At 42.7% G+C, this 27874-nt stretch overlaps 2 protein-coding genes across 2 annotated transcripts in view; both read right to left on the bottom strand.

Moving 5' to 3' along the window:
- Positions 1 to 4971, bottom strand: part of camk4 (calcium/calmodulin-dependent protein kinase IV) — a 28394-nt gene extending 23423 nt beyond the window's left edge. Inside the window, exon 1 of the mRNA XM_029708699.1 lies at positions 4530 to 4971. Coding sequence (XP_029564559.1) covers positions 4530 to 4651 — 122 coding nt within the window. The 5' untranslated portion in view covers positions 4652 to 4971. The remainder of the gene's footprint in view (positions 1 to 4529) is intronic.
- Positions 4972 to 8307: 3336 nt separating this feature from the next.
- wdr36 (WD repeat domain 36) lies at positions 8308 to 27658 on the bottom strand. The gene is made up of 23 exons (XM_029708700.1): positions 27350 to 27658; positions 26794 to 26821; positions 26378 to 26478; positions 26048 to 26165; positions 25715 to 25847; positions 25436 to 25490; positions 22636 to 22768; positions 22308 to 22483; positions 21192 to 21312; positions 21037 to 21102; positions 20824 to 20907; positions 20551 to 20705; positions 20271 to 20385; positions 20011 to 20176; positions 19766 to 19874; positions 19561 to 19640; positions 19211 to 19318; positions 17580 to 17677; positions 17140 to 17282; positions 16750 to 16869; positions 10585 to 10666; positions 10146 to 10333; positions 8308 to 8694 (listed from the first exon to the last, which is right to left on the bottom strand). The coding sequence occupies exons 1-23, from the start codon at positions 27503 to 27505 to the stop codon at positions 8545 to 8547; spliced, it is 2685 nt and encodes an 894-aa protein (XP_029564560.1). The 5' UTR covers positions 27506 to 27658; the 3' UTR covers positions 8308 to 8544.
- Between the last annotated feature and the right edge of the window lie 216 nt (positions 27659 to 27874).

Here is a 27874-nt window from a genome sequence, read left to right on the forward strand (position 1 = left end):
CATCTGACTCCCGCGCCTCAGCCAGCTCATCTGACTCCCATGTCTCGCCGGCCCGTCAGGCTCGCCCAGGTGGGACGCCGAGTGGCGCCCCTGGGGGGGTGGGATGGGGGGGTACTGTCTTGCCTGCTCCCGCTCCCCCTCCCTGGCGCTCGAGGACGCCAGGCTGCCCATCATTACGCACACCTGTCACCATCGTTACGCACACTAGCGCGTCTATGGACTCCATTACTTTGTTGATTGCCCCTCCTATATCTGTATGTTCCTCGGTTTGATCCCCGTGTCAGCATATTGTCGTTTTGTTTCCCCTGTCCAGACGCTGTCCTTGTTTGTTGATTATTTATAAAAAATGTTCAGTCCCTGTACTTGCTTCTTGTCTCTCAGCGTCTGTCCTCACAGATTTGATACAATGTTTCACTTCACTAGAGATAGCTCAAGACAGATTAAAAGGGAGGAAGACAGGTGGAGTAGATAGATGAATGCAATTAAAAGAACCTGCATTTTCATCAGGATATTTTATACTGTTTTTATTTATTGGCTTTAGGCCTATGTATGTTATTTAATTGGCGATGGAAGTTATTGGCCTATGGGCTGTCTCTGAGTTCCATTAGCTAATTTCTTTATCTGCAAATGGATCACGGTGCATCAATGTGTCCATATGGCAGAGGCTGGTGCTCTCGCATTAGTTGAATTTTTACTTTTAGATTTTTTTATTTTAATTCAGATGATTATGATTACCTGAGACAATGATTTTGAGAAACTAAAACGTCATTATTGAAATGAAACTGTTCCATGAAAATGCGCATAAGCCTATAAAATAATCATAGCTGCCACTCAGACCGGTATAAATGGTAGGATAAATTGTAAGCTTCCCCTAACTTGAAACTCACACACGGCCTATGATATTTACTCCCATGTGCACACGCTTGCACACAAAGGAGGTCCTGTGAAAGAAACGTGCCCCTCTATAGAACCCATTGCCCGTCCAACTGATTCCTTCTGGCACCGGCACTGCCCATGAGCCAACAGATATGGATAGCCTATAGATCAGCCCTAAATATAATACAATACCCCCTATTTCATCTTACCAAAATCAATTACCAACCTGAATTAATTCAAACTCAACAGGCCGCCATCTCCCTGCTCACGACCAACAGCAGCACGGGCAGAAGCAGGTCCATTATGGGACTTCTGTAGATGGCTCTATTTTCCCTGATTCTATGCATTAGATTCCCTCTCTCCATTCCATATGCCTGATTAGGGCTCAGTGGCAGATCCTTGAGTGCAACTGTTGTCCCGATGCTATCAGACTGCCTTGTATAATACAATTAGTTATGAATATGGATTAGGGCTCTTCTCATGTGATTGTGGCGGCAGAGCCAGAGCCATATAAAGCAGTGCCAGTGCATGATCAATACCACTCCTTTAATACGGTAGCCTATTGTGTGACTTTCCCTGTCTATCAGTGTACGGGTGTTTTGTTACTTGTCATGTTTTGTGTTTTTCGTGGACCAGAGGAGGAAGAGTAGCTGCTGCTTCTGTAAAAACTAACGGGGATCCAAATAAACAAGTAAACAAATACACACCTCAATCAGGTGTTCAGAACGTAAGGCGTAAAGGAAATAAAAACAACACATACACCAATCCATATCATGTCACCAGACCACCAACTGAACGTGTTATAATCTGCTATGAAATCGTTAACATGTGCTCCTGCTTATTTCTTATTTTCATATCTTGTGTGTTTTTGTTCTACCTGGTTATTTCTAGTATTACATTGTTATTGATTACTGCATTGTTGGGTTTGGAGCTTGCAAGGAAGGCATTTCAATGTACTTGTGCATGTGACATTAAAACTTAAAACTTGCTGCTGGTGTCTCACAATGTCATTGCCTGGAGACTGTTTAGGTAGGTGACTTGCTTTATGTAATCCACAGAGTATCTCAAATCAGGACAATATGTTAATAGTACTGCTATAACTCACGAGCAAAAGTGATGAGCAAAACTTCTTTGTATTTATTTTTCATGCTTTGGAAGTGTTTACAGTTGTACAGAAAAGTGCTATGAGGATAAACATGACCAAACAGAGTTTTGTTTTTCCCAATGGACCACTGTCATAAAAGGACAATTACCGGTGTGACAGCCTGGTCTCAGAGCTTTTCGTATTAATCTGTACGCAAATCCAAGACACTCCATTTAGTATGATATGTTATATTTGGTATGGTTACATAAGACAGATGGTTACTTAAAGCAAAAACAAAAAAGGTCAACGTCTAGCAACCCAAAGATTGCGAGTTCGAATCTCATCACGGACAACTTTAGCATTTCAGCGAATTAGCAACTTTTCAACTACTTACTACTTTGCGACTACTAAGCATATTAGCTAATCCTTCCCCTAACCTTAAGCCTTTTAGCTAACTTTTCACTTAAGCCTAACCCTTTTAGCTAACCCTTCCCCTACTCCTAAACCTAACCATAGCTAGAATTTGTAACATATACATTTGCTAATTCGTAACATATCGTACATTTCGCAAATTCGTAACATATTGTACGTTTAGCAAATTCTTAGCATAATAGGTTATGCTAATTCGTAACATATCGTACATTTTACAAATTCGGAACTTAATATAATACGAATTGTCATTCATAACATACAGTGCATTCGGAAAGTATTCAGACCCCTTGACTTTTTCCACATTACAGCCTTATTCTACAATGGATTAAATTAACACATTTCTCAATCAACCAACACACAATACCCCATAATGACATAGCAAAAACAGGTTTAGAAATTTTTGCAAATGTATAAAAAAAATTAAATAAATACCTTAAATAAGTATTCAGACCTTTTGCTATGAGACTCAAAATTGAGCTCAGCTGCATCCTGTTTCAATTGAACATCCTTGAGATGTTTCTACAACTTGATTGGAGTCCACCTGTGGTAAATTCAATTGATTGGACATAATTTGGAAAGACACACACCTGTCTAGATAAGGTCCCACAGTTGACAGTGCATGTCAGAGCAAAAACTAAGCCATGAGGTCGAAGGAATTGTCCATAGAGCTCCGAGACTTGATTATGTCAAGACACAAATCTGGGGAAGGGTACAAAAAAATGTCTGCAGCATTGAAGGTCCCTATGAACACAGTGGCCTCCATCATTCTTAAATGGAATTAGTTTAGAACAACAAAGACTTCCTAGAGCTGGCCGCACAGCCAAACTGAGCAATCCGGGGAGAAGGGCCTTGGTCAGGGAGTTGACCAAGAACCCGATGGTCACTGACAGAACTCCAGAGTTCCTCAATGGAGATGGGAGAACCTTCCAGAAGGACAACCATCTCTGCAGCACTCCACCAATCAGGCTTTCATTGTAGAGTGGCCCAGCCAGAACCCGGACTTGAACCCGATCGAACATCTCTGGAGAGAAAATAGCTGTGCATCGACACTCCGCATCCAACCTGACAGAGCTTGAGAGGATCTGCATAGAATAATGGGAGAAACTCCCCAAATACAGGTGTGCCTAGCATGTAGCATCATACCCAAGAGGACTCGAGGGTTGAATCGCTGCCAGTGTGCTTCAACAAAGTAGGTCTGAGTACCTATGTACATGTGATATTTAAGTTTACTAACTTTTAATCGATTTGAAACATTTCTAAAAAACACTTTTTGCTTTGCCATTATGAGGTATTGTGTGTAGATTGATGAGGGAAAAAACTACTTCATAAATTTTAGAATAAGGCTGTAATGTTTTTTTAACATATTTTTATTTATTTAACTATGCAAGTCAGTTAACAACAAATTCTTATTTACAATGACTACCTAACCCGGCCGACGCTGGGCCAATTGTGCGCCGCCCTACGCGACTCCCAATCATGGCCGGATGTGACACAGCCTGGATTCGAACCAGGGTGTCTGTAGTGACGCCTCAAGCACTGAGATGCAGTGAGTTAGACCGTTGTGCCATTCGGGAGCAATGTAACAACGTGGAAAAACTCAAGGGGTCTGAATAGTTTCCGAATGCAAGGTATCATATGAAATGGGTGATGGAAATCCACAAATTAATACATACCATACAAAACGTAACATAACATACTAAATAGAAAGTATCGGATGTACGTACAGAATAATACTAAATGCTCTGACCAGGTTGGGTATGATGGAAATTGACTGTTATATTACATAACTTTTTATAGCCTTATCAATTATTTAGATGACAATTATGAATTTTTAGATTGTTGTTAAATAATCGTTTTCTTTAGGAGATGCTAATCTAGGCAGGAAATTGTGGTAACCGAATGCATTCTCTCCTGTGTTGTACGCAGATTTTATTTCCATTTAAAACAAAAATAGTGTTTATATAATTGATGCAATACCATTTCCTGCATGTCCTTCGATCACTAACTAATACATTATTAAAATAATTGATTGAAAAGACCAGAAGATCATCAGAATGCGACTCCTGGCGATATCAAGGCAGTGAAAACATGAGAACACTGAATACAGTAGTACTGTACAGAGAGAGATGATGCTCACCGTCCCAATTCGGACTCCAACTCATAGTAGTCAGCCAAGATCTCCTTCTTCGATCCATCTATCCAATAGTCTGGAGCAGGGGTTGCCCCTGCTCTGGACGAGAGCATAGTGACTTTAAGCATCACCAGCTATCCAAACAGATTTAAGTATCTTGACAGCTCGTCTCCCCTGCGGCGATTCAAGGCTTGACTCAGTTACAGTGGTTTGAAGAAAAGCGAGTTGTATACGGTCAAGCTGTGATAGAGACGCGCGTAAGACCGTTATCTTCTCCAAAGCAGCAAAAAAAAACAGCCTTTTGTAAGATCTAATATGAGTTACAAGACCATTTAAAGGACCGGGTAGCGTAATGAGCTTGGTCCTAAATGCATATTATTCACAGCCTCCAGCCCAGCATTGCTGCCATATTGCACTCAGTGTAAAGGAAAGTGTGCAGACAGTGGAGTCTGCGTTAGAGGGTTTCCACCGGGTCTTACTGTCGCTGGTTTAACATCCAAAAACAATTGAGTTACCTTTACCTGAGGTCACAATCAAGCACGTCATGTTACCATAACTACCAGACATAATTGTGTTGCTTTTTAATGACATGAAAATAGGCCTACCATATACACAGTGCATTCAGACCGCATGATATTTTCCACATTTTGTTGTTACAGCCTTACTCTAAAATTGATTAAAAAAAAATGTTTTGCCTCAATCTACACACAATACCCCAAAATGACAAAGCAAAACCGGATTTTTAGCAATTAAAAATAAAGAAAAAACCTCGGAAATATCACATAAGTATTTAGATCCTCAGTACTTTGGTTGAAGGACCTTTGGCAGCGATTAGGTCTTGGGGACCTTCAATGCTGCAGACATTTTTTGGTACCCTTCCCCTGATATGTGCCTCGACACTCCTTCGACCTCGGGGCTTGGTTTTTGCTCTGACATGGACCGTCAACTGTGGGACCTTATATAGACAGGTGTGTGTCTTTCCAAATATTATGTCCAATCAATTTAATTTACCACAGGTATACACCAATCAAGTTGTAGAAACATCAAGGATGATCAATGGAAACAGGATGCACCTGAGCTCAGTTTCGAGTTTCATAGCAAAGGGTCTGAATACTTATTTAAATAAGGTGTTTCTGTTTTTATTTGTAATACATTTGCAAACATTTCTAAAAACCTGTTTTCACTTTGTCATTATGGGGTATTGTGTGTAGATTGATGAGAGAAAAAAATATTGAATCCATATTAGAATAAGGCTGTAACGTAACAAAACGTGGGAAAAATCAAGGGGTCTGAATACTTTCTGAATGAATTGTGTATATATAAGCAATAAGGCCTGAGGGGGTGTGGTATATGGCAAATATACCACGGCTAAGGGCTGTTCTTATGCACGACGCAAAGCGGAGTGCCTGGATACAGCCCTTAGCCGTGGTATAATGGCCACATACCACAAACCCCCGAGGTGCCTTATTGCTATTATAAACTGGTTACCAAAGTAATTAGCGCACTAAAAATACATGTTTTGTCATACCCGTGATATACGGTCTGATATACCACGGCTGTCAGCCAATCAGCATTCAGGGCTCGAATCACCCAGTTTATAAATATATTTGTAAACTTGGTGGTGTGAGCCCCGAATGCTGATTGGCTGAAAGCTGTGGTATACCAGACCGTGTACCATGGGTATGACAAAACGTATTTTTAGTGCTCAAATTATGTTGGTAACCAGTTTATAATAGTAACAAGGCACCTCGGGGGGTTGTGATATGGCCAATATAACAACGGCTAAGGACTGTGTGCTTGCTTTCGTACATAAGAACAGCCCTTAGCCGTGGTATATTGGCCATATACCACACCCCCTCTGGGCCTTATTGTTTAACAATATGTACACTGTATATGGTTCTGGGCCTACCATTTGAACTATGTAATTACGCTGTAGCCTTATTATTCCTGCAAACATATGTTTTGGGGCACATCATTTAAAAAAATACTGCCCTACAATTAAACACTGACAAATCACAAAAATGCAATTGATGCCCAGTAACTAACATTATCATTCAATGATAACACTTTCATATGTAAAAGATGTAGTAAGACGTAATACATTAACAAAAAGTTACTCTATTGCCTTATCTTCCATACCATAAAAATGACAGGCTTGACTAAAACCCCTATCCCAAACCCATGCACCCTGCGTGGCTTGGTCATCCTCTAGGACTCCAACAGAGCCTAGCTACAGAGAGAGGCACACAGAGACACCATCTGCTCCACTACCTGCTCCGTCATCAGACAAAAACTATAATCCCCAACAGCACTGAACACAATGAAAATACAGTGCATTCGGAAGGTATTCAGACCGTTTGAGTTTTTCCACATTTTGTTACGTTACAGCCTTATTCTAAACTAGAGTTTCCCCTCATCAATCTACACACAATACCCCATACTGACAAAGCAAAAGAAGGTTTTTAGAAGAAAAAAAAAAAGCACATTTATAAAAACAAAAAATTCACATAAGTATTCATATCCTTTACTCAGTACTTTGTTGAAGCAACTTTGGCAGCGATTACAGCCTTGAGTCTTCTTGGGTATGTAACTACAAGCTTGGCACACCTGTATTTGGGGAGTTTCTCCCATTCTTCTGTGCAGATCCTCTCAAGCTCTGTCAGGTTTGATTGGGAGCGTTGATGCACAGCTATTTTCAGGTCTCTCCAGAGATATTCGATCAGGTTCAAGTCCGGGCTCTGGCTGGGACACTTAAAGACATTCAGAGACTTGTCCCGAAGCCACTCTTGCATTGTCTTGGCTGTGTGCTTAGGGTTGTTGTCCTGTTGGAAGGTGAACCTTCACCCCAGTCTGAGGTCCTGAGCGCTCTGGAGCAGGTTTTCATCAAAAATCTCTCTGTACTTTGCTCCGTTCATCTTTGCCTCGATCCTGACTAGTCTCAGTCCCTGCCGCTGAAAAACATCCCCACAGCATGATGCTGCCACCACCATGCTTTACCGTAGGGATGGTGCCAGGTTTCCTCCAGATGTGACGCTTGGCATTCAGGCCAAAGAGTTCAATCTTGGTTTCATCAGACCAGAGAATCTTGTTTCTCATGGTCTGACAATCTTTAGGTGCCTTTTAGCAAACTCCAAGCGGGCTGTCATGTGCCTTTTACTGAGGAGTGGCTTCCATCTGGCCACTCTACCATAAAGGCCTGATTGGTTGGAGTGCTGCAGAGTTGTCCTTCTGAAAGGTTCTCCCATCTGAACAGCGGAACTCTGGAGCTCTGTCAGAGTGACCATCGGGTTGTTGGTCACCTCCTTGACCAAGGCCCTTCTCCACCGATTGCTCAGTTTGGCCGGGCGGCCAGCTCTAGGAAAGGTTTTGGTGGTTACAAACTTCTTCCATTTAAGAATCATTGAGGCCACTGTGTTCTTGGGGACCTTCAATGCTGCAGAAACGTTTTGGTACCCTACCCCAGATCTGTGCCTCGACACAATCCTGTCTCGGAGCTCTACGGACAATTCCTTCGACCTCATGGCTTGGTTGTTGCTCTAATATGTACTGCCAACTGTAGGACCTTATATAGACAAGTGTGTGCCTTTCCAAATCATGTCCAATCAATTGAATGTACCACAGGTGGACTCCCAAGTTGTAGAAACATCAAAGATGATCAATGAAAACAGGATGCACCTGAGCTCTATCCTCTGTATAATCCTTATTACTATGCTGCACACTATTGAGACAGCAGGGAACAAAGCAAACTAAAGCTGGCCAAAGGAACAAACAAAGTGAAACAATCTGGAGAAATACAATGATAACAACCATGTTGTTTATTTTAAACGGTTACATCAGGTTTCGGTCAACCGTGGTTTCATTGAACTTCATATTTTGTTAGACCATTACAAAAGCATGAGAGCACTTGACGTAAAATGTGACCAATTTGTCTTGCATCAACTGTGATACTTGCGCCGAGAATACTGTATAGAGATTTAAATATAAAAGTTATGGTGAAAAACGACATTGGGAGAGGTCCACTTCAAAGCAGTGCACTCTTGGTGTATGACAGCAAACACAGGCTCTGATTGAAAAGTGTCTGCATGGATGTCCACGTGTCCTCCAGTTTCTCTGATACTTTAGATGCCTCCTCCATCAGCCCTGGTTCCTGGGAGATCAGTCTAAGATGTAGCTGGAGAGAGACGAACCAGGGTTAGTGATGGATGTAAGTCTAGCCATACATGAGCACACGCTTGTTATTTGCCCTCTGAACGTGCCTGTGGTGCTGTGAAGACAAAAACATCATTCTTCACGTTCTGTAAAGATGCAATTTGAATGAAGGTACTCAACAAACTAGATGGTATTTTAAGAGGGAAACAATAGAACAGCCTATCAAGTCTGGGTATTAGTTTTGATTGAATAGGGCGTTGTGTATCAGAGTATTTTTATGTTTTTTTCTTTCCAATCATAATGTTCTGATGCCATCTGCTGGCTGCAGATGTAAGTGGATGACAGCCAATGCAACAGAAAACAACTTCCCCTTCATCTCGTGGCATCTGAGCTGATAACATTTAACATTAAGCTGCTCTTATACCTTTGTAACAACGATACAATTACTGTAGTAATAACGTTGGACTAAAACGTAACAAAAACAAAATCAATAAAATGGTGATTAAATTAAAAATTAACTGTTTTTACACAGGTATACAGTGGTTGCATTAACGCAGAACTCTGTATTTTTCACCCAGAAAAACAGATAAAACGCAAAATAAATATCTTGCTGTGTTTTGTAAACCAGATCTAAAAATGCTCCTTAATGTAATTTCTGCTTGGCATCAGACTAATTTTGTGCTTCAGTTGCACTTCTCCACTCAGATGAGAATACACGAATGGGCATTCTATCATCAGACAGCGCTCTGACTGGATGTGTAGCATCGGACAGCGCTCTGACTGGATGTGTAGCATCGGACAGCGCTCTGACTGGATGTGTAGCATCGGACAGCGCTCTGACTGGATGTGTAGCATCGGACAGCGCTCTGACTGGATGTGTAGCATCGGACAGCGCTCTGACTGGATGTGTAGCATCGGACAGCGCTCTGACTGGATGTGTAGCATCGGACAGCGCTCTGACTGGATGTGTAGCACCAGACAGCGCTCTGACTGGATGTGTAGCATCAGACAGCGCTCTGACTGGATGTGTAGCTACTTTTCTCTGGTACTTTTCTCAGTTTCTCCTGAGAAATGAAGATTCACTTCAGGCAAAACAGGAAATGTTGCTGGCTACATTCTTTCTATGATAAATATGATGGCCATGCATCATTTTAGCAAAAAATACCTTTGTCATTTACTGCTAGCCAAATAGCATTGCACTTCTGTTGTCATCTGATGAAAATGAAGCTATTTCCCACCGAATGTCGCACTAATGTATTTTCTGTGACGGTAAACTGTAGTTGCATGGCCTTGATCACTCCATTTGAAGCAAAAAATCCCACGACTTTCAATATAGAACACAGGCAAAAAAAAAATACAAATCAATACAGATGTCTGCATTTTGAAAATACAGTTGTGAACTAACGCGACCCTTGGTATAACAGCAGCTTATTAAACGTACAGTGCTAGTGACTTTGATATTTATGTGGTTACCTTTAGGAAGAGAGCCAGGTAGGCCTGTGCCAGATCAAAGTCTCTCTTGGAGTCCAGCATGCTAGCCACCATCTTCAGGAAACCTTGTAAGACGGAGACATCTCCACCCATATCAGGGGCTAGGCCTCGGAGCTCAGCATCAATTCCAGACGGACCCATCTCTTTCAGCATCCCCACAGGGCCATCATCTGGAGGAAACAATGAGGAGGATGGGTTATTCATTGTACTGGTATAGACCTGAGGTACATGCCATTAGAAATGTAAAGTTCTGCCAAATAATACTAATGTGTTAGCGCACATGCTAATGACTTGACTTCATAGCAGTAGGCCCAAGTATTGTGATTCTAAAAGATATTCTTGAGTTTTTATGGTTAGAGGAATTGCTATGCTTGCAAGAGGTGTGGTGAGTAATAGCTAGCTAAGTGAGATTCAGACTTACATTTGTTGCTGAGCATAGCAGATTCTAGCTGTTGGTAGAAATGGGACTTCTGTGCCAGGACTCCAAAATTCACAATCTTTGACTGTGAATAAAGTAAGCAAAAGAAGCATTGTTTAAACCAAATAACAGTTATTATGGGAGTGGGGAAAATATGAAAAGCAAACAACCTTTTTTAAAGTTGGAATCCGTAGTAGGGGAAACAGCACCACAGTCCATTATTGTTTTGTTGACAAAGCAGAGGTGGGGAGGGTCGCCTAGAACCCTGCACGGGCATGAATTTCAAGTCCGAGCCCTACCCATGTGTGACGACCCTCCCACTCTGTCTACCGAATTCCTTCTCTTTGCTCTTGTTTTCCTTAATAGGATGTCGGTGGGCGGAGCCGGGAGGGTCGTCAGTGAAATGGGACACACCTGGGCTCGGGTGTGTCCCAGGATAAATGCACCTCTTCCCCATTCATGGAGGAGACTCTCCATGCAGACACAGACAAATTTTGGTTGTGGCATTTTTGTGGCTATTTGGTTTGTTTGCGTTGGCACCTTTCAACACCCTTCATTATCACATGTATACACACGACCACTCACTTACACTAACGACTAAACACACCATTGTTAATTGTATTTACTTTATTTCAGTTAATAAATATATTTTGTATAAATATATTCACGTATATCCTACCAATGGGACATTAAAAACTAATATCTTATGTTTTACCGAGTTGTGGCTGAACGACGACATGAACAACATACAGCTGGCGGGTTTTAAGCTTTTCGGCAGGATAGAACAGCGGACTCTGGTAAAACAAGGGGTGGCGGTCTATGTACAGTTGAAGTCGGAAGTTTACATACACCTTAACCAAATATATTTCAACTCAGTTTTTCACAATTCCTGACATTTAATCCTAGTAAAAGTCCCTGTCTTAGGTCAGTTAGGATCACCACCTTATTTTAAGAATGTGAAATGTCAGAATAATAGTAGAGAATATGATTTATTTCAGCTTTATATTTCTTTCATCACATTCCCAATGGGTCAGAAGTTTACATACACTCAATTAGTATTTGGTAGCATTGCCTTTCAATTATTTAACTTGGGTCAAACGTTATGGCTGGCCTTCAACAAACTTCCCACAATAAGTTGGGTGAATTTTGGCCGATTCCTTCTTAGAGCTGGTATAACTGAGTCAGGTTTATAGGCCTCCTTACTCGCACACACTTTCAGTTCTGCCCACAACTTTTCTATAGGAGTGAGGTCAGGGCTTTGTGATGGCCACTCCAATACCTTGACTTTGTTGTCCTTAAGCCATTTTGCCACAACTTTGGAAGTATACTTGGGTTCATTGTCCATTTGGAAGACCCATTTGCGACCAAGCTTTAACTTCCTGATGTCTTGAGATGTTGCTTCAATATATCCACATCATTTTCCCTTCCTCATGATTCCATCTATTTTGTGAAGTGCACCAGTCCCTCCTGCAGCAACGCACCCCCACAACATGATACTGCCACCCCCGTGCTTCTCGGTTGGGATGGTGTTCTTCGGCTTGCAAGCATCCCCCTTTCTCCTCCAAACATAACGATGGTCATTATGGCCAAACAGTTCTATTTTTGTTTTATCAGACTAGAGGACATTTCTACAAAAAGTACGATCTTTGTCCCCATGTGCAGTTGCAAATCGTAGTCTGGCTTTTTTGCAGCAGTGGCTTCTTCCTTGCTGAGCAGCCTTTCAGGTTGTGCAACTATAGGACTCATTTTACTGTGGATACAGATACGTTTGTACCCGTTTCCTCCAGCATCTTCACAAGGTCCTTTGCTGCTGTTCTGGGATTGATTTGCACTTTTCGCACCAAAGTACGTTCCTCTCTAGGAGACAGATTATTTCACTTATAAGGAGACACGTTCTGTCTGTAAACAATTGTTGGAAAAATTACTTGTGTCATGCACAAAGTAGATGACCTAACCGACTTGCCAAAACTATAGTTTGTTAACAAGAAATTTGTGGAGTGGTTGAAAAACGAGTTTTAATGACTCCAACCTAAGTGTATGTAAACTTCCGACTTCAACTGTATATTTGTAAATAGCTGGTGCACGAATTCTAAGGAAGTCTGAGGTTTTGCTCGTCTGAGGTAGAGTATTTAATGATAAACTGTAGACCACACTATCTACCTATATTCTTTGTAGCTGTCTATTTCCCACCACAAACCGATGTTGGCACTAAGGCCGCACTTAATGAGCTGTATACGGCCATAAGTAAACAGGAAAACGCTCACCCAGAGGCGGCGCTCCTAGTGGCTGGGGACATTAATGCAGAAAAACTCAAATCCGTTTTACCTAATTTCTACCAGCATGTTAAATGTGCAACCAGAGGAGAAAAAAAACAACAACTCTCGACCACTTTTACTCCACACACAGAGAAGCACACAAAGCATTGAGTACACCACATCAGTCACTGGCTTCATCAATAAGTGCATTGATGACGTCGTCCCCACAGTGACCGTACGTACATACCCCAACCAGAAGCCATGGATTACAGGCAACATCCGCACTGAGCTAAAGGGTAGAGCTGCTGCTTTCAAGGAGCGGGACTCTAACCCGGAAGCTTTTAAGAAATCCTGCTATGCCCTCCGACGAACCATCAAACAGGCAAAGTGTCAATACAGGACTAAGATCGAATCGTACTACACCGGCTCCGATGCTCGTCGGATGTGGCAGGGCTTGCAAACTATTAGACTACAAAGGGAAGCACAGCTGCGAGCTGCCCATTAACACGAGCTTACCAGACGAGCTAAATTACTTCTATGTTCGCTTCGAGGCAAGTAACACTGAAGCATGCATGACAGCATCAGCTGTTCCGAATGACTGTGTGATGACGCTCTCCGTAGCTGATGTGAGTAAGACCTTTAAACAGGTCAACATTCACAAGGCCGCAGGGCCAGACAGATTACCACGACGTGTACTCTGAGAATGCACTTACCAACTGGCAAGGGTCTTTACTGACAGTTTCAACCTCTCCCTGTCTGAGTCTGTAATACCAACATGTTTCAAGCAGACCACCATAGTCCCTGTGCCCAAGAACACTAAGGTAACCTGCCTAAATGACTACTGACCTATAGCACTCACGTCTGTTGCCATGAAGTGCTTTGAAAGGCTAAACACCTCCATCTGCAACTGGATCCTGGACTTCCTGACAGGCCGCCCCCAGGTGTTAAGGGTAGGTAACAACACATCAGCCATGCTGATCCTCAACATGGGGGCCCCTCAGTCCCCTCCTGTACTGCCTGTTCACTCATGACCGCATGGCCAGGCATGACTCCAACACCATCATTAAGTTTGCCGATGACGCAACAGTGGTAGGCCTGGTCACCGACAATGACAAGACAGCCTACAGTGAGGAGGTAAGCGACCTGGCCGTGTGGTGCCAGGACAACAACCTCTCCCTCAACATGATCAAGACAAAGGAGATGATTGTGGGCTACAGGAAAAGGAGGACTGAGCACGCCCACATTCTCATCGACGGGGTTGTAGTGGAGCAGGTTGAGAGCTTCAAGTTCCTTGGTGTCCACATCACCAACAAACTAACATGGTCCAAGCACACCAAGACAGTCGTGAAGAGGGCATGACAAAACCTATTCCCCCTCAGGAGACTGAAAAGATTTGGCATGGGTCCTCAGATCCTCAAAAGGTTCTACAGCTACACCAGAGAGCATCCTGACTGGTTGCATCACTGCCTGGTATGGCAACTGCTCGGCCTCCAACCGCAAGGCACTAGAGGGTAGTGCGTCTGTCCCTGTACATCACTGGGGCCAAGCTTCCTGCCATCCAGGACCTCTATACCAGGCGGTGTCAGAGGAAGGCCCTAAAAATGATCAAAGACCCCAGCCACCCTAGTCATAGACTGTTCTCTCTGGTACCGGAGCACTAAGTCTAGGTCCAAGAGGCTTCTAAACAGCTTCTACCCTCAAGCCATAACACATTTGAATATCTAATTACATGGCTACCCAGACTATTTGCATTGCCTGCCCTCCCCCCTTACACTGCTGCTACTCTCTGTTTATTATCTATGAATAATAACTCTACCTACATGTACATATTACCTCAACTAACCGGTGCCCTTGCACATCGACTCTGTACCAGTACCCCCCGTATTTTTCTTAAAACTGCATTGTTGGTTAAGGGCTTGTAAGTAAGCATTTCACTGTAAGGTCTACACCTATTGCAGACCTGCCAACTTTTTTTTGAGTACCAGACACGCGCGGCAAATTGGAGATTCAACTCGCGCTCGTAGCACTCCCCGAATTGGGGTTCCTTCCCCCGCAAGTGTGCACGCTGTTCGTGAGTCTGATCGCAATTATAGAATTGTACCAAATCAAGTCTTTAAAAAGGTTGGAATACTTTGACAGCATTCCAGTTACACACATGGTAAAAGTCACTAACAAGATGTAATTAGAAAGAACACACAAAGGGCCTTTATTCTTGGAGTTAAAACAAAAAATATTAAGCAAATAACCAGTTATTTGTTTAGGTACAAAATGTACAAACGTCTTATCCACGGGAATTTCAACAACAACAAAAAAAACTTATCCATAATAAAAAGCTATGATAGGAAACAGTGGGTGAGAACAAACCTTCTGGAGACATTCAAATGTTCAGGAAATCATTTCCTAGACAGATTTGCCTGGTAGCCAGCAGACTTAGCCACACGCAGCAGGGCATCAGGGTAGACATCTCTGTGGCAAACAGTTCCTCTGGCAATCATTGAAACCTTGGTAACAAGGGCACTCAGCATGTCTATACTGAGGGAGGCTCTGTAGTGAGTTTCGTCCTTTGAAATGAGACTGAATATTCGTTGGCAGTCTGCATTGCTGTGGAATATGACCAATACCCCCAGCATCACAGCCAAAAGGTGGGAGTAGACCAGGCTGCCCCCCCCCCCCCCCCCTTTTCATTGTGCAGATTTCTCTCCAGGCCTGATCCGTACGCATGTTGGCCCAGACTCTGCTCAAAGGTTGTTGCCTGATAGAGGTTAAACTCATCTTCCACCAGATCAACAGAGGCTCCCTCAGAAATAATGCAGGGATAGGATGCAATGAAAAAGTTGACGGATGAGATCTTGGCAGTCTGCCTGCTGGCAGCGCATACATCATTTCAGATTTTCGAAATTGAACAAATCTCAAATCTAGTGCAAAGACAGTTTAGAGGCATTGCCTCTATAGCTGATACAGGACACTCGTTCATTCTTAATCGCGCCGTCTTCTAAACTCCCGAACTCCATTTAATGCCAAGATGTTTATATTTATTTTGGATTATACTTTTGTAATGCTTTTTGTGACATGGATCATCATTTCAGTTACAGTCTATCAGGTTGCGTGATCCTCGTAATGTTACGTAGAAAATACAACTAACGGGACGCAGAATTAAATGTACATTACACTCGCACAAATGCGACCAGTTATTTTCTTTATTTGCATTTCATTTCGTTCACTAGCAAATGCGAGTAAACAGTTGTCACTTTAGAGCCCACTGAATGTCCATCTTACGTTCGCTAACGTTAGCGTGAAACAATTAGTGTTTACCTTTCCACAACACACGGAGTCCGAAAGGGATTTGTCCATGCGTTTACGTACAGCTGACAGTGAGCAAGCTCAGCATCACAACAAACAGGAGGAGCGGCAGACACGGGGTAGCTACGTCCAATAATGATGTATTCATCTCCGTTTCCGTTGACACAAACTCCGTAGATGCCTGTGTTGCAGCTCGAGAATAGGGATGTTAGATTTACTTTTATTTATGGATTTATTTTTTATTAAAAATGTTTAAAAGAAAATTACAAATTATATAATAATCAGTCCTTATTCATTTCTGCGTACTTTTAACTCGGATCTCGTACATGGACAGAGAATTGCGCAGTTGGTACGCAAAATGCGTGCATGTTGGCAGGTCCGCTATTGTATCCGGCGCATGTGACAAATACAATTTGACTTGATTTTTGATTTGAACACCGCAAACAGACATGGCAGTTTCAACATTAAGGATTCCAGCTCCTGTAATTTACATTAAATGTAAAAAATATATATATATAAAAATGAAAATGTATTTTACAGTGTTGTGGTTTCAGGGTCATTCATGGAGTTCTGTTTATTATCAGAACTTGAAGAAGTAGATAACTTCTCTCACCTGTTCCCCCTGGTTGGAGTCTTCAGAGGGGGCGAACTGTGGTATTAGTCCTGGGATGGTGGGCATAAAGAAGGGGGCAGCCTTTGGAACCTTGGGGGGCTCCTTGGGTTTGTTCCGTTTCTATATGCGAAAGGGGAAAACACCAATCTCATTTCAGTCCGACATAACAAAAACTAAATATATGAGCACTGTGAACGTCTGTCTTATGAAGCGATGACAATGATTTTACTACACGTGTTGTCAGTCACTGCATGAGTAAGGAGACTTGTGTTGCCTTGGTTTTAGCTCAGAGGGCTAAGACAGTCTTGAGTCGCACAGACAACCTGGGCTTGAGACCCTGTAGGTGACCCCGTTTTTCATCCACAGACAACCACAGTGCGACATGCTCACCTTGATGATGTCGAGGTGCAGAAGGTTCTTCCAGCGAGAGTCGGCCAGCATAGAGAGGGTGACCAGCTGCTCGTCCAGTTGCTCAGGAGACTCATACTCTATCATCTCAGTGTTGAGATCAGCATCTCCCTCTCCCTCTTCATCTGCAGAAGAAAACTCATGTTTCTTTGGCAACGGATACCATCAACTACCATCTGATATTGCTTAAGTCCCTGAAAGGCTATTTCAAGCATTTGAATGTACAGTACTCTGGCACACACATTACGGCACAGTATTGGTTTTCTCCATCAATATCTAGTCAATATTCAAAAGGACTGCTTGAATAATTGGCTGGTACCAGTGTTACATGTGCCAGTCCAGATGGTGTGGGGGACTTTCGAGCCCCCTGTGCTCGGTACAGAGTAAGTGCTACATGGGTACAGTGGCTGTTCAGTCGGTACCTTGGCCGGGACAGGTTCCTGGCAGCATGATCACGGTGGGCTCGTAATCTGCAGGCAGGGGGCGCAGCGACACCATACCGCACAGCGTGTTGTTGGACCTGGAAACACAACAATATGGAATTCACTCAACATAGGATGCTCACTCAACAATAATACTAATGGAGCTGTATGAAAGTTCAAATCAGGAAGGCTGGTCTGAATGCTCATTTATACGTCATCCAGTAAGCATAACATAATTCACTTTGTTTCCTATTCTAGGGGCATATACAAAACGAATCATCATCAGCATAGTGTCCTGTTTCTTCTCCTCCTTCCCGGTAGCCATGTGTGGAATGTCATTGACCTATTGACCTTATAGCCTATAACCACGACACAATAATGCACATTCCTCACGCTTGCTGTTTAACCCGTGGCCTCAATCCTGCATGTATCACCTTCCTCTCTCTCAACCAATGGGTGTAAATGTTGGGATGTATTTATATGTCAACTTAACCTCGTTCTCTCACTTGCCGTTTTCAACAACCATCCAACTCCCCACCACCACTAGCTATTATAACCTTAAGGCCAGTCACTGGAACTCCTTTCCTCCAGCAGGAGCGGGTTTCGATGCCAGCAGCCCCACATAGGGCTACCTGTCATCACATCATCTAGCTCCGAGGATCTTCCCTCAGAGACCATACCATTCCCCAAACTATTTCAGAAAATGTCATATTGCATTGTCTTTGTTGTTCATTCAGTTGGGCCTGTACTCGATTAAAATACTACTACTACTATGCCGTTGGGCTCTGTAGCTCAGTTGGTAGAGCATGGTGCTTCCCTGTGGCTCAGTTGGTAGAGCATGGTGTTTGCAACGCCAGCATGGCGTGTGCAATGCCAGGGTTGTGGGTTCGATTCCCACGGGGGGCCAGTACAAAAAAAATAAATGCATGAAATGAAATGTATGAAATCACTACTGTAAGTGGCTCTGGATAAGAGCGTCTGCTAAATGACTAAAACGTAAATGTAAAAATGCTTGCAACGCCAGGATAACGGGTTCAATTCCCGGGACCTGCCGTACGTAAAATGTATGCACACATGGCTAAGTCGCTTTGGGTAAAAGCATCTGGTAAATGTCATACATTATTATTATTATTGCTGAATACTACCAGTTACTATCCTGAATACTATTATACTGGATACCGGATGTGATCCTACTACTCAATATACATGCAACACATTGTGTCACAGCAAACTACTTGAATACAAGGAAATAACTAAAATCCTTCATAAATAACAAATAAATGCTTCATAATAATCCTTCATAAATAACTGTTCAATTGAATAGATGCTGTAACAATTGACCATATGACTACTCATTTGTTGAGTCCCATTTACTCAAAGACTAAGCTAATCAAGATTGTTCCTTTATCATCTAATACTTGTTTGCCTGTTAGTGTGAACATTAACCAGCAGGTTAGGTTGCGTAACAATGACTAAGCTAATCAAGATTGTTCCTTTATCATCTAATACTTGTTTGCCTGTTAGTGTGAACATTAACCAGCAGGTTAGGTTGCGTAACAATGACATAACCTCAGATAACCATTGACTCCCCCCCCCACACAGTCTTTCTTTGATGTGGTGGTGACTCTTACCATAAGTAGATCCCCAGGTTGTCGACATGGGAGGAGGCTAGAAAGTCCCCTGTGGGTGACATGGTCAGACTGACTGCAGCAAAGTCAACCAAGAAGCAGTCCACCAGGCTAAGAAAGAAATTTAACAGTGACAGAAGAAAAAAAGAGAGAATAAAATAAATTATTGAAGACAGACGGAAATTCCCCTGCAGAGCACTTGAAGGAGATTCATTGATAAACTACATTTATGATAAAGCCCTTAAAAAAAGAAAAAAAAAGAATTATCTGGACAAAGGTCATCTCAACGATTTCAGGTTATGGCGAGAGGAAATGACGAGAAGCTGCACCAGAAGCGGAAGGGTTAGTCTTACCATCCGGAGGGAAGGTCCCATGTCCTGATAGTACAGTCCATGGCTGCCGTTATCAACCAGCGACCGTCTGGACTGAAAGCCTGAGGGGACACGGCAGACAAGAAAAATCTCTCAGTACTCAAAAAGATATTTGGGGGAAAGAGAGGGCGAGATCAAAATCGAGAGAAAAACAGAGAAAGGGAGCTCAAGAAAGATAATGACTCACCATGTCATTGACCTGTCCTCGATGGCCAGAGAACTTGCGGACAATCCTCTTGGTCTCCATGTCCAGAACATTGAGCGTGAAGTCGTCCAGCGCTACGGCCAACATACCACTTTACCGGGGACAGAAAAGACTGCGATCAGACACTTTTCTACAGCTATGTTATAACCACGTGAAAACTAAAATCAGTTGGAAGAAGTGTAGTCGTGTAAGTGCTATTCTTCCCTGTGGTGTCATCTGTCCCGTACCTGTCCCGGTGCAGGTGTGTGGTGACGGGCGTGGTGCCCAGGTCAATGGAGTGGACCAGCTTCCTAGATTTGAACTTCCAGATGTGGACCAGTTTGTCAGCTCCGGCACTCACGGTCAGCTGGTTGAGTCCATCCACCGACACGCCGCGCACCGCCCCCCTGTGAGCTACAGGGTCAGAGATGGGACAAATGAAGCTGAATCTTTCACGGGAACGCACGAGCCAAATATACATCGGTAATTGTCTTTCTGGGGTACGCACCTTCGTCCTCTCCATATTGACCTCTACGCATGCCAGACTGCATGTTGTAAACGTCAATATGTCCAGATGAGAGTCCTACCACCACGAAGTTACCACATGACGTGATATCAACCGCCTGAGGAGAAAGTACACATTTTAACGAGATAAATAGTGCTTACATCACGTTTATTTCAAAATGTGTAATAAACTTTGCGTTATAAACTAACTCATCAAATCATTTGGGTTCATTTGACACTAAAAAAACAACACATTTTACATAACCAGTAACATATTTAGCTACCGTAGCATGGACGCTGAGAGCGCGGTTCTTGTTGAAGCGTTCGGGCTCCAGCTTGTGTGCTCCCATGCTGCCCTTCTGATAGTTCCAGGTGGTCGTCATGAGGTACCCTCGATGACACGCCACTATACTGTCCCAATCACTCTGACGGGCACTCTCTACATCACACAGAATCAGAGAAAACAAGCGTGTCAACAAATTAAATCCCATTCAATGATAAAGGTTCTACAGAAAAACTGACTTGTTTTGATTGTTTTTTTTGTTTGCTGAACATACCTGAGGCGAAAGTGGTGATGGCAGGAAGCTTTAGTTTGTCATACCTCAAGCTTTTCTTTTTGGATTTCTTCTTGTTGATGGAACCTAGTTACCAATTGGTTTATTGTCATGAAGAATAGAGCAAACAAGGATTCATGCAGGTAAACAGTACTCAAATTGACATCTCAATGTCCATAACAGCAATTTTTCCTACAACCGAAATAATAATCGTACCATGTCCTAAACTCCTGTTGAATCTCTCATGAACAGTGGAGAACGACTGCAGAGTACCATCTTGACCTTAGAAAAAGAAAGAGTACAGTGGATTAGAGAGAAAAAAAACTCATAGATGCCTTATACAACTGCCTGATACAGCAAGTCACACATACCAGCACTGAGAATGTGATGTCCGTTCAGGCCGTGGTGCTGGACCTTAGTGGGCGGGGCGCTGTGTCCCAGACGACTCCTGAGTAGACGGCCTCCTCCGCCCGCCGTGTCAAAGATCCACACCTGAGGAATATGACTGATCATTCAAAACTCTGTGGTTGAATACCAAATCTTGAGGGCTCCCGAGTGGCACAGCGGTCTAAGGCTCTGCATCTCAGTGAAAGAAGGCGTCACTACAGTCCCTGGTCTGACTCCAGGCTGTATCACATCCGGCCGTGATTGGGAGTCCCATAGGGTGGCGCACAATTGGCCCAGCGTCGTCCGGGTTTGGCCGGAGTAGGCCGTCATTGTAAATAAGAATTGTTCTTAACTGACTTGCCTAGTTAAATAAAGGTTAAATATGTTGGTACGAGTATGTGTTAGCAGTGATGAAGTGGCAACTTGAGATTTGCAAATACAAGCTTTAAGACAGGGGTGTCAAACTAATTTTGCCCCGGGGGCAGCATTCGGTCTCCAAAGAAGTCCGGGGGGGGCGCATTCGGTCTACAAAGAGGTCCGGGGGGGCCGCATTCGGTCTACAAAGAGGTCCGGGGGGGGCCGCATTCGGTCTACAAAGAAGTCCGGGGGGCCGCATTCGGTCTACAAAGAGGTCCGGGGGGGGGGGCCGCATTCGGTCTACAAAGAAGTCCGGGGGGGCCGCATTCGGTCTACAAAGAGGTCCGGGGGGGGGCCGCATTCGGTCTACAAAGAGGTCCGGGGGGCCGCATTCGGTCTACAAAGAGGTCCGGGGGGCCGCATTCGGTCTACAAAGAGGTCCGGGGGGGGCCGCATTCGGTCTACAAAGAGGTAGGGGGCCACATTCAGTCTTCAAAGAGATCCGGGGGGGCGCAATCGGTTTTCAATCTTTAAAATTTGATGCTCCCTGACTGTCAAGCTTTCATGTCGGTGATTATTAGCAAGCTGGACACAGTCAAGAAATTAATGTAGACACAATCATTTCCACACAGTTTCAAGTAAAAATGTGGCCGTACGTTTGACACCCCTTCTTTAAGATGTGTAGTAAAAAAAAAATTTTTTTACAGTGACCTCTAGTGAATGACAATTTAAGTAACACAAACCCGAATGCCGTTATCAGCCCCATTGGTGATGAGAAGAGGTTCGCCATGGAGGAATGTCAATCCAGCGATAGCGGTGTTGTGGGCATCTCTCATCTGACAAACAAGCTTCTTCTCCTCCAGATCCCACAGCCCAATATGTCCAACAGGACTACCAGCCGCCATTACTGGATGGCCATCTAGAAGACAATCACATCAAAGTGTTAAGAGGTCAGTAAACATTTTATTGGACGCAAAGCAGTGACGCACCAGACACAAAATGAAGACACACAATGTTGTGTTTATCATTATAAATCATAAAGACAACACCACGTTCAATTGGGGATGTCACCTGTTCTGAAGGAAAGGGAAGTGACTGGGCCCCAGTCTTGCTGGAACTTCATCAGTGACTCATCAAACTTGATGTTGTGGATGATGATCTGACCCGATGATAGGCCAACACCCACAACGTCCACAGCTGGGGTCTGAGGGGGTGGTTTAGAGGAAATGGGTGAGAGAGAGATAAGCTCGACAGGAAACACATTGAATCTCTTTTTTTTTTTTTTACCCTTTTTTCTCCCCAATTTCGAGGTATCCAATTGGTAGTTATAGTCTTGTCTCATCTCTGCAACTCCCGCACGGACCAAGCTGCACTGCTTCTTGACACAATGCCCACTTAACCTGGAAGCCATCCGCACCAATGTGTTGGAGGAAACACCGTGCACCTGGCGACCTTGTCAGTGTGCACTGCGGCAGGCCCGCCACCAGGAGTCGCTAGTGCGCGATGGGACAAGGACATCCCTGCCGGCCAAACCCTCCCCTATCCTGGACGACGGTGGGCCAATTGTGTGCCGCACCATGGGTCTCCTGGTCGCGGCCGGCTGCGACAGAGTCTTAGAACACAGCGCCACTCGGGAGGCCCACACATTGAATTTCTGATTGCACAGTAATCAACTTTTCTACACAGTAGATCCCATACATAGTGTATACCAGGGATCATCAACTAGATTCAGCCGCAGGCTGATCTTTTCTTGGGCGGATGGTCGGGGGGGGATAATTACAAATAATTTTAAGACTGCAAATTGACCGCAAGCAGCCAAAACCAATATATTTGACTGACACATAATTTCAAACTATGCTTACATTTGTAAACAATCACTTCTTCCTATTATGCGTGGGAATACTTGGGAAGAGATTTCCCAAATTAAAAATCACTTGGAGCTGATTTTCTGGTGTTTTAAAATTTTATACAAATGTTTTACTCATTAAGCTTGGGAGGCCAAATAAAACCACCCGCGGAACAATGGTGTCACATCGCTCCAATACAGTTCCAGACACTTGTAGAATCTATGCCAAGGGCCAAGGTGCATTGAAGCTGTTCTGGCTCGTGGTGGCCGTTGGGGTTCAATCAGATAGAGCATTTTGATCTAAGACATTATTTGTCTTTTAACTTAAGCACAGTTCTTGACTTGGTCAGGAGCTCACCGGAAATATATATCAGCACCTCAAGTTCTCTTCTGCTTGAGTTCCTGTTCCTCTTATAGAATATTATCTCAAAAGTACTGAGAAGTACCTGCACTGAAATATAAACGGTACCGGCACCCAAAATGAGTACCGGGACCTATTTCAGTCCAAGTCAAGGACTGGCCTAAACATGCATACACCATCAGATGAAATTCATAGCAAGCAGTAGGAAGGAGGTGGAAAACTAAAGAGATATATATTGAAAATAATATATATATTTTTTATAAAATCAGCTTATCAATTTCTAAATAATGGGCAGGTTCTGGCACGTGTCACTTCGCAATGATACCATGTGCAGTAAACAGTAGCTATCGCTGTGTAGGCTAAGCTACGCTGTGTAGGCTAAGCTATACTATGTAGGCTACTAACCGTTAGCTAGCTAGCTAAGACTCACTAAACAACTTGGCTAGCAAAAACATGTAAAACTGCCAAACAAAGCATACCGCACATTTTTTTTCTCAAGAGGCCGTGTATAGAAGAGGATGTTGGAGCATTTCCCAAGATATTTGATGTAAGTATTTTGCCTTTAAGGGCCTCAAGTTCCCCTCTATATCAATCACTGATTGAATTGATCTAATTGAGGGCCATTAAGAAAAAATTCTTATTTACAATGACGGCCTAGGAACAGTGCCTTGTTCAGGGGCAGAACGACAGATTTTTACCTTGTCAGCTTGGGGATTCAATCTAGCAACCTTTCGGTTACAGGCCCAATGCTCTAACCACTAGGCTACCTGCCGTCCCACATGACTATCAGTCCAGTGAAATGGAAAAAATAAAAAAGGTATTTCTATTTATACTCTGATGTGCCTCGCAAGTAATAGGCTACATCAACTGACCTATTACCAGGGTTATCATATAGCCTAGCTTGAGACTTGAGTTTTGAAATACAAGGGACTGTACATTATTTATAATGAGGAGTAGGCCTACATGGAGAAATCGGACCTCTTATTATATATGAAAAGAGGCAAATGCATGAAACAGTATTTATTTCCAGTCAATGTAAGTAGCCTATCATTTTTAAGAACTTAATTTCATTCGAAAAAGGACTTTGCCCTGTGCTTCTCCGGCCATACACTATAGTGAGGCCCTATAGGCTATTGATCATTTAATTGATACACAATACATTGTAGGCGCACCCTGCTTACATTTTCACCCAAAGTGATCTAGACCAAGAAGTTAGTGACCACTGTTCTAGTCTACGGCTGCCTATTGTGATTTTCAACGTTACATAGGCCTACGGTTTATTATGTGTAGAGTCGCATGTTAAAATGCAAGAGTCATGGATTTCCGTAGGTCTACAAGACTATTTGGTCTGTAATGCGAAATCACATTAGATGGTTTGTTATGTGTGACTGAATACAGTAGGGTATAGGGTAGGCTATGCTTTTATGATCATTTAATTATGGTTCGAGTGCGCAAATATTGTCCGACCTAAATTTCTGCTGGCCCTTCCATCATCAGATTTCTGCCTATGCCACTGCCTGCATGTCTTCCCGAGACAGAATGTAGGCTACGCAGTACCTTCATTCTACACAGTATTTGAAAGGAGTTGAACATGTGTTTGCTTGACCGTTCCTCAACCTAAAAACGTTCAGCTTTGAGAAATGTAAAATGATATTTTAACCAACCTGCTGAAGCACTGTAACTCCTGATGGCCATCCAGTGAAGGTGTACAGAAGCTTGCTAAGATACAAATGGAATGCACTTAATGAGCAGAGAACATGGCAAACATTTCTACATTTAAGAACAAACTTTGATAAAGCACACTATAACAATTTCAGTTGCATTAATACAGATCTTTGATTGTTCTGTCCTTTTATGATTTCAGTTTTATGATTTCACAAACAAATTATATAACCAATACTTTTTTAGTTCAATATATTTTAAAACTACAGTAATGACCGTACTTGGATTTGACATTCCAGAGCTGGAGACCTCCTTGGCTACTCCCAAACAGGATCTTGTTCAGGTAAGTGCTTGGGTGCATTACAGCAGACACTTCAAATGACACTTTGTCAAATGTTATCTGCAGGTACTCCTCTGTGGGACGAACAAGCACGAGAGAACAAAACTATTTAACTGACTTCACAAAAACTGGTTTGAGTGGAAAATGAAAAACTACTGATCACCATTTCAAAACAATCAATTTACCAAAACATGTTCAACTCAAGGTTCATTGGAACAGATAAACTCAACGATGATCCCAATGAACAGTTCTGCATTATTTTTGCAACACAAACCCTCTGACTCCACGTCCCAAACAATGACAGCATTGCCCCGGTCTACGGAAATGATGTGATCCCCAAAAGGCAGCAGGAGGTGAACATCAGCTCCATGGCCGGTGTACATGTGAACAACCTGGATAGACGCAACAGCTCACAGTCAGTTTACTATAAGCAATGTCATTCACTATAATCAACGTAACATTTAACCTAAAGTGAATGTGTGCTCTCAGCTAGCCTCGTGTCATGACAAGTAGGTGGCCTAAATAGTTTGATATCATTGTCTTAAAAAAAAAAAAATCGGCATATAATATATTCATCATATAAGTGATGGAATGGATACCTCACCTCTTTGTTCCTGGCAAATGCTGATACTTTTTTACCAATTGCAACATAGACCAGCATCCGATCAGCTGCTAGGTATGATATGTCTTCTGGAAGTGCATTACCTTGGGAAAATTCATACATTCCTTAAATCTACAGTCAAAATTGTTTGAAACTGTAACACCGGTGAATTAATAAAGGGAGCTAGACTTAGTGATATGAGTGATCGTCATACACAGTCGGGAAACTCTTACAGACATCAACAGAATCCAATCTTCCCGACACATGCCCACATTAGGAAGAGCAAACAGTGTCTCTTTTGGCAGATATGCATTTGATTGCTGTTGATTTCTGTAGGGAGGACGTCCCACTGTGTAAAATGTCATCATAAAGGCTACCTTTAAATTAAACTACATAAATATACATGAAGTCATACTTACTGACAGCAACGATTCCAAGTTTCTTGACCTGTAACATTGCAAATGGTTGATATCATTACCAAACAAAACAATGGAATGTGCAATGGAATGTGCAAAAAGGTGAACTGATGATAACTTGTTATTTAGTCACTGTTATGGCTACAGAACTAATGATGATCACCAATAGGACCACTAAATAACCACTCTGATTATAATATGAGAATTAGCGAGCTATCAAAAAACTAAATGTACTCTTACAAAAAAATCTAGCCGTTTTGAAACTACAGTAAAAGTGCAGTAACTGCAGTCTACTGTGGAATTTTGGGCGCAGTATTTGCAGCATACTGCACTCTGACTGCAATCTTTTTTGGTAAGGGTAAATAACGTTATTTTAGAAAAGGCTGCCCTCAAAATCTGGCATTGCATTCGTGGCACTTCCTCTAGCTATGTTGTTTCATCGATCTAGTTTTGACATCTGGAAAATGGCAAAGACACTATCATCATATGTTTTAAATGATTGCTCTGTGACAAGTAAATAGCTAACTTTATCGTTACATTTATCAACATAAGTACTTACATTGTACGTGTGGAAACAGTTTCCCACGGCTGTTACAATGTAGAATTCTCGATGTTTCTTGTGGTACCGTACCACGTGTGAGAGGTGATTCGAATACAGTCCCAATGCTCTGAAGCCTGAAAATATAACGCTTCCCTTTTTACTACCCACAGGCATGTTTTAGGTTATGATGTATATCAAGTAATGCTTTCTATCAAATGTAGACACCTTTTTCGTAAACTATTTGAAACGGCAGGCAGAATAACGTTCTTGCTGTGGTTCTTCAATGTTTTCGAAGCGTGAACACATCTTGTGTAACACTGAAATGTGTCCGATAGACTGGATTTGAGAGAATTATAACTTCCGCGTGATAAATTCCCTGATATTCCCTCCATAAATATCTACCCCTCTCAATCTCTATTATATTGCAAATAAATGTATCAACAAAATCTTGAAAACGGCCTGATAAATGATTGGTATAGTAAAGAATATATTGCCTTGTGTGTCTATTGAGAATAAAATAATGAATTAATCCCCCACCCCATA

The sequence above is a fragment of the Salmo trutta genome, chromosome 23, assembly GCF_901001165.1.
Source record: "Salmo trutta chromosome 23, fSalTru1.1, whole genome shotgun sequence".
In the NCBI taxonomy this organism is placed as follows: Eukaryota; Metazoa; Chordata; class Actinopteri; order Salmoniformes; family Salmonidae; genus Salmo; species Salmo trutta.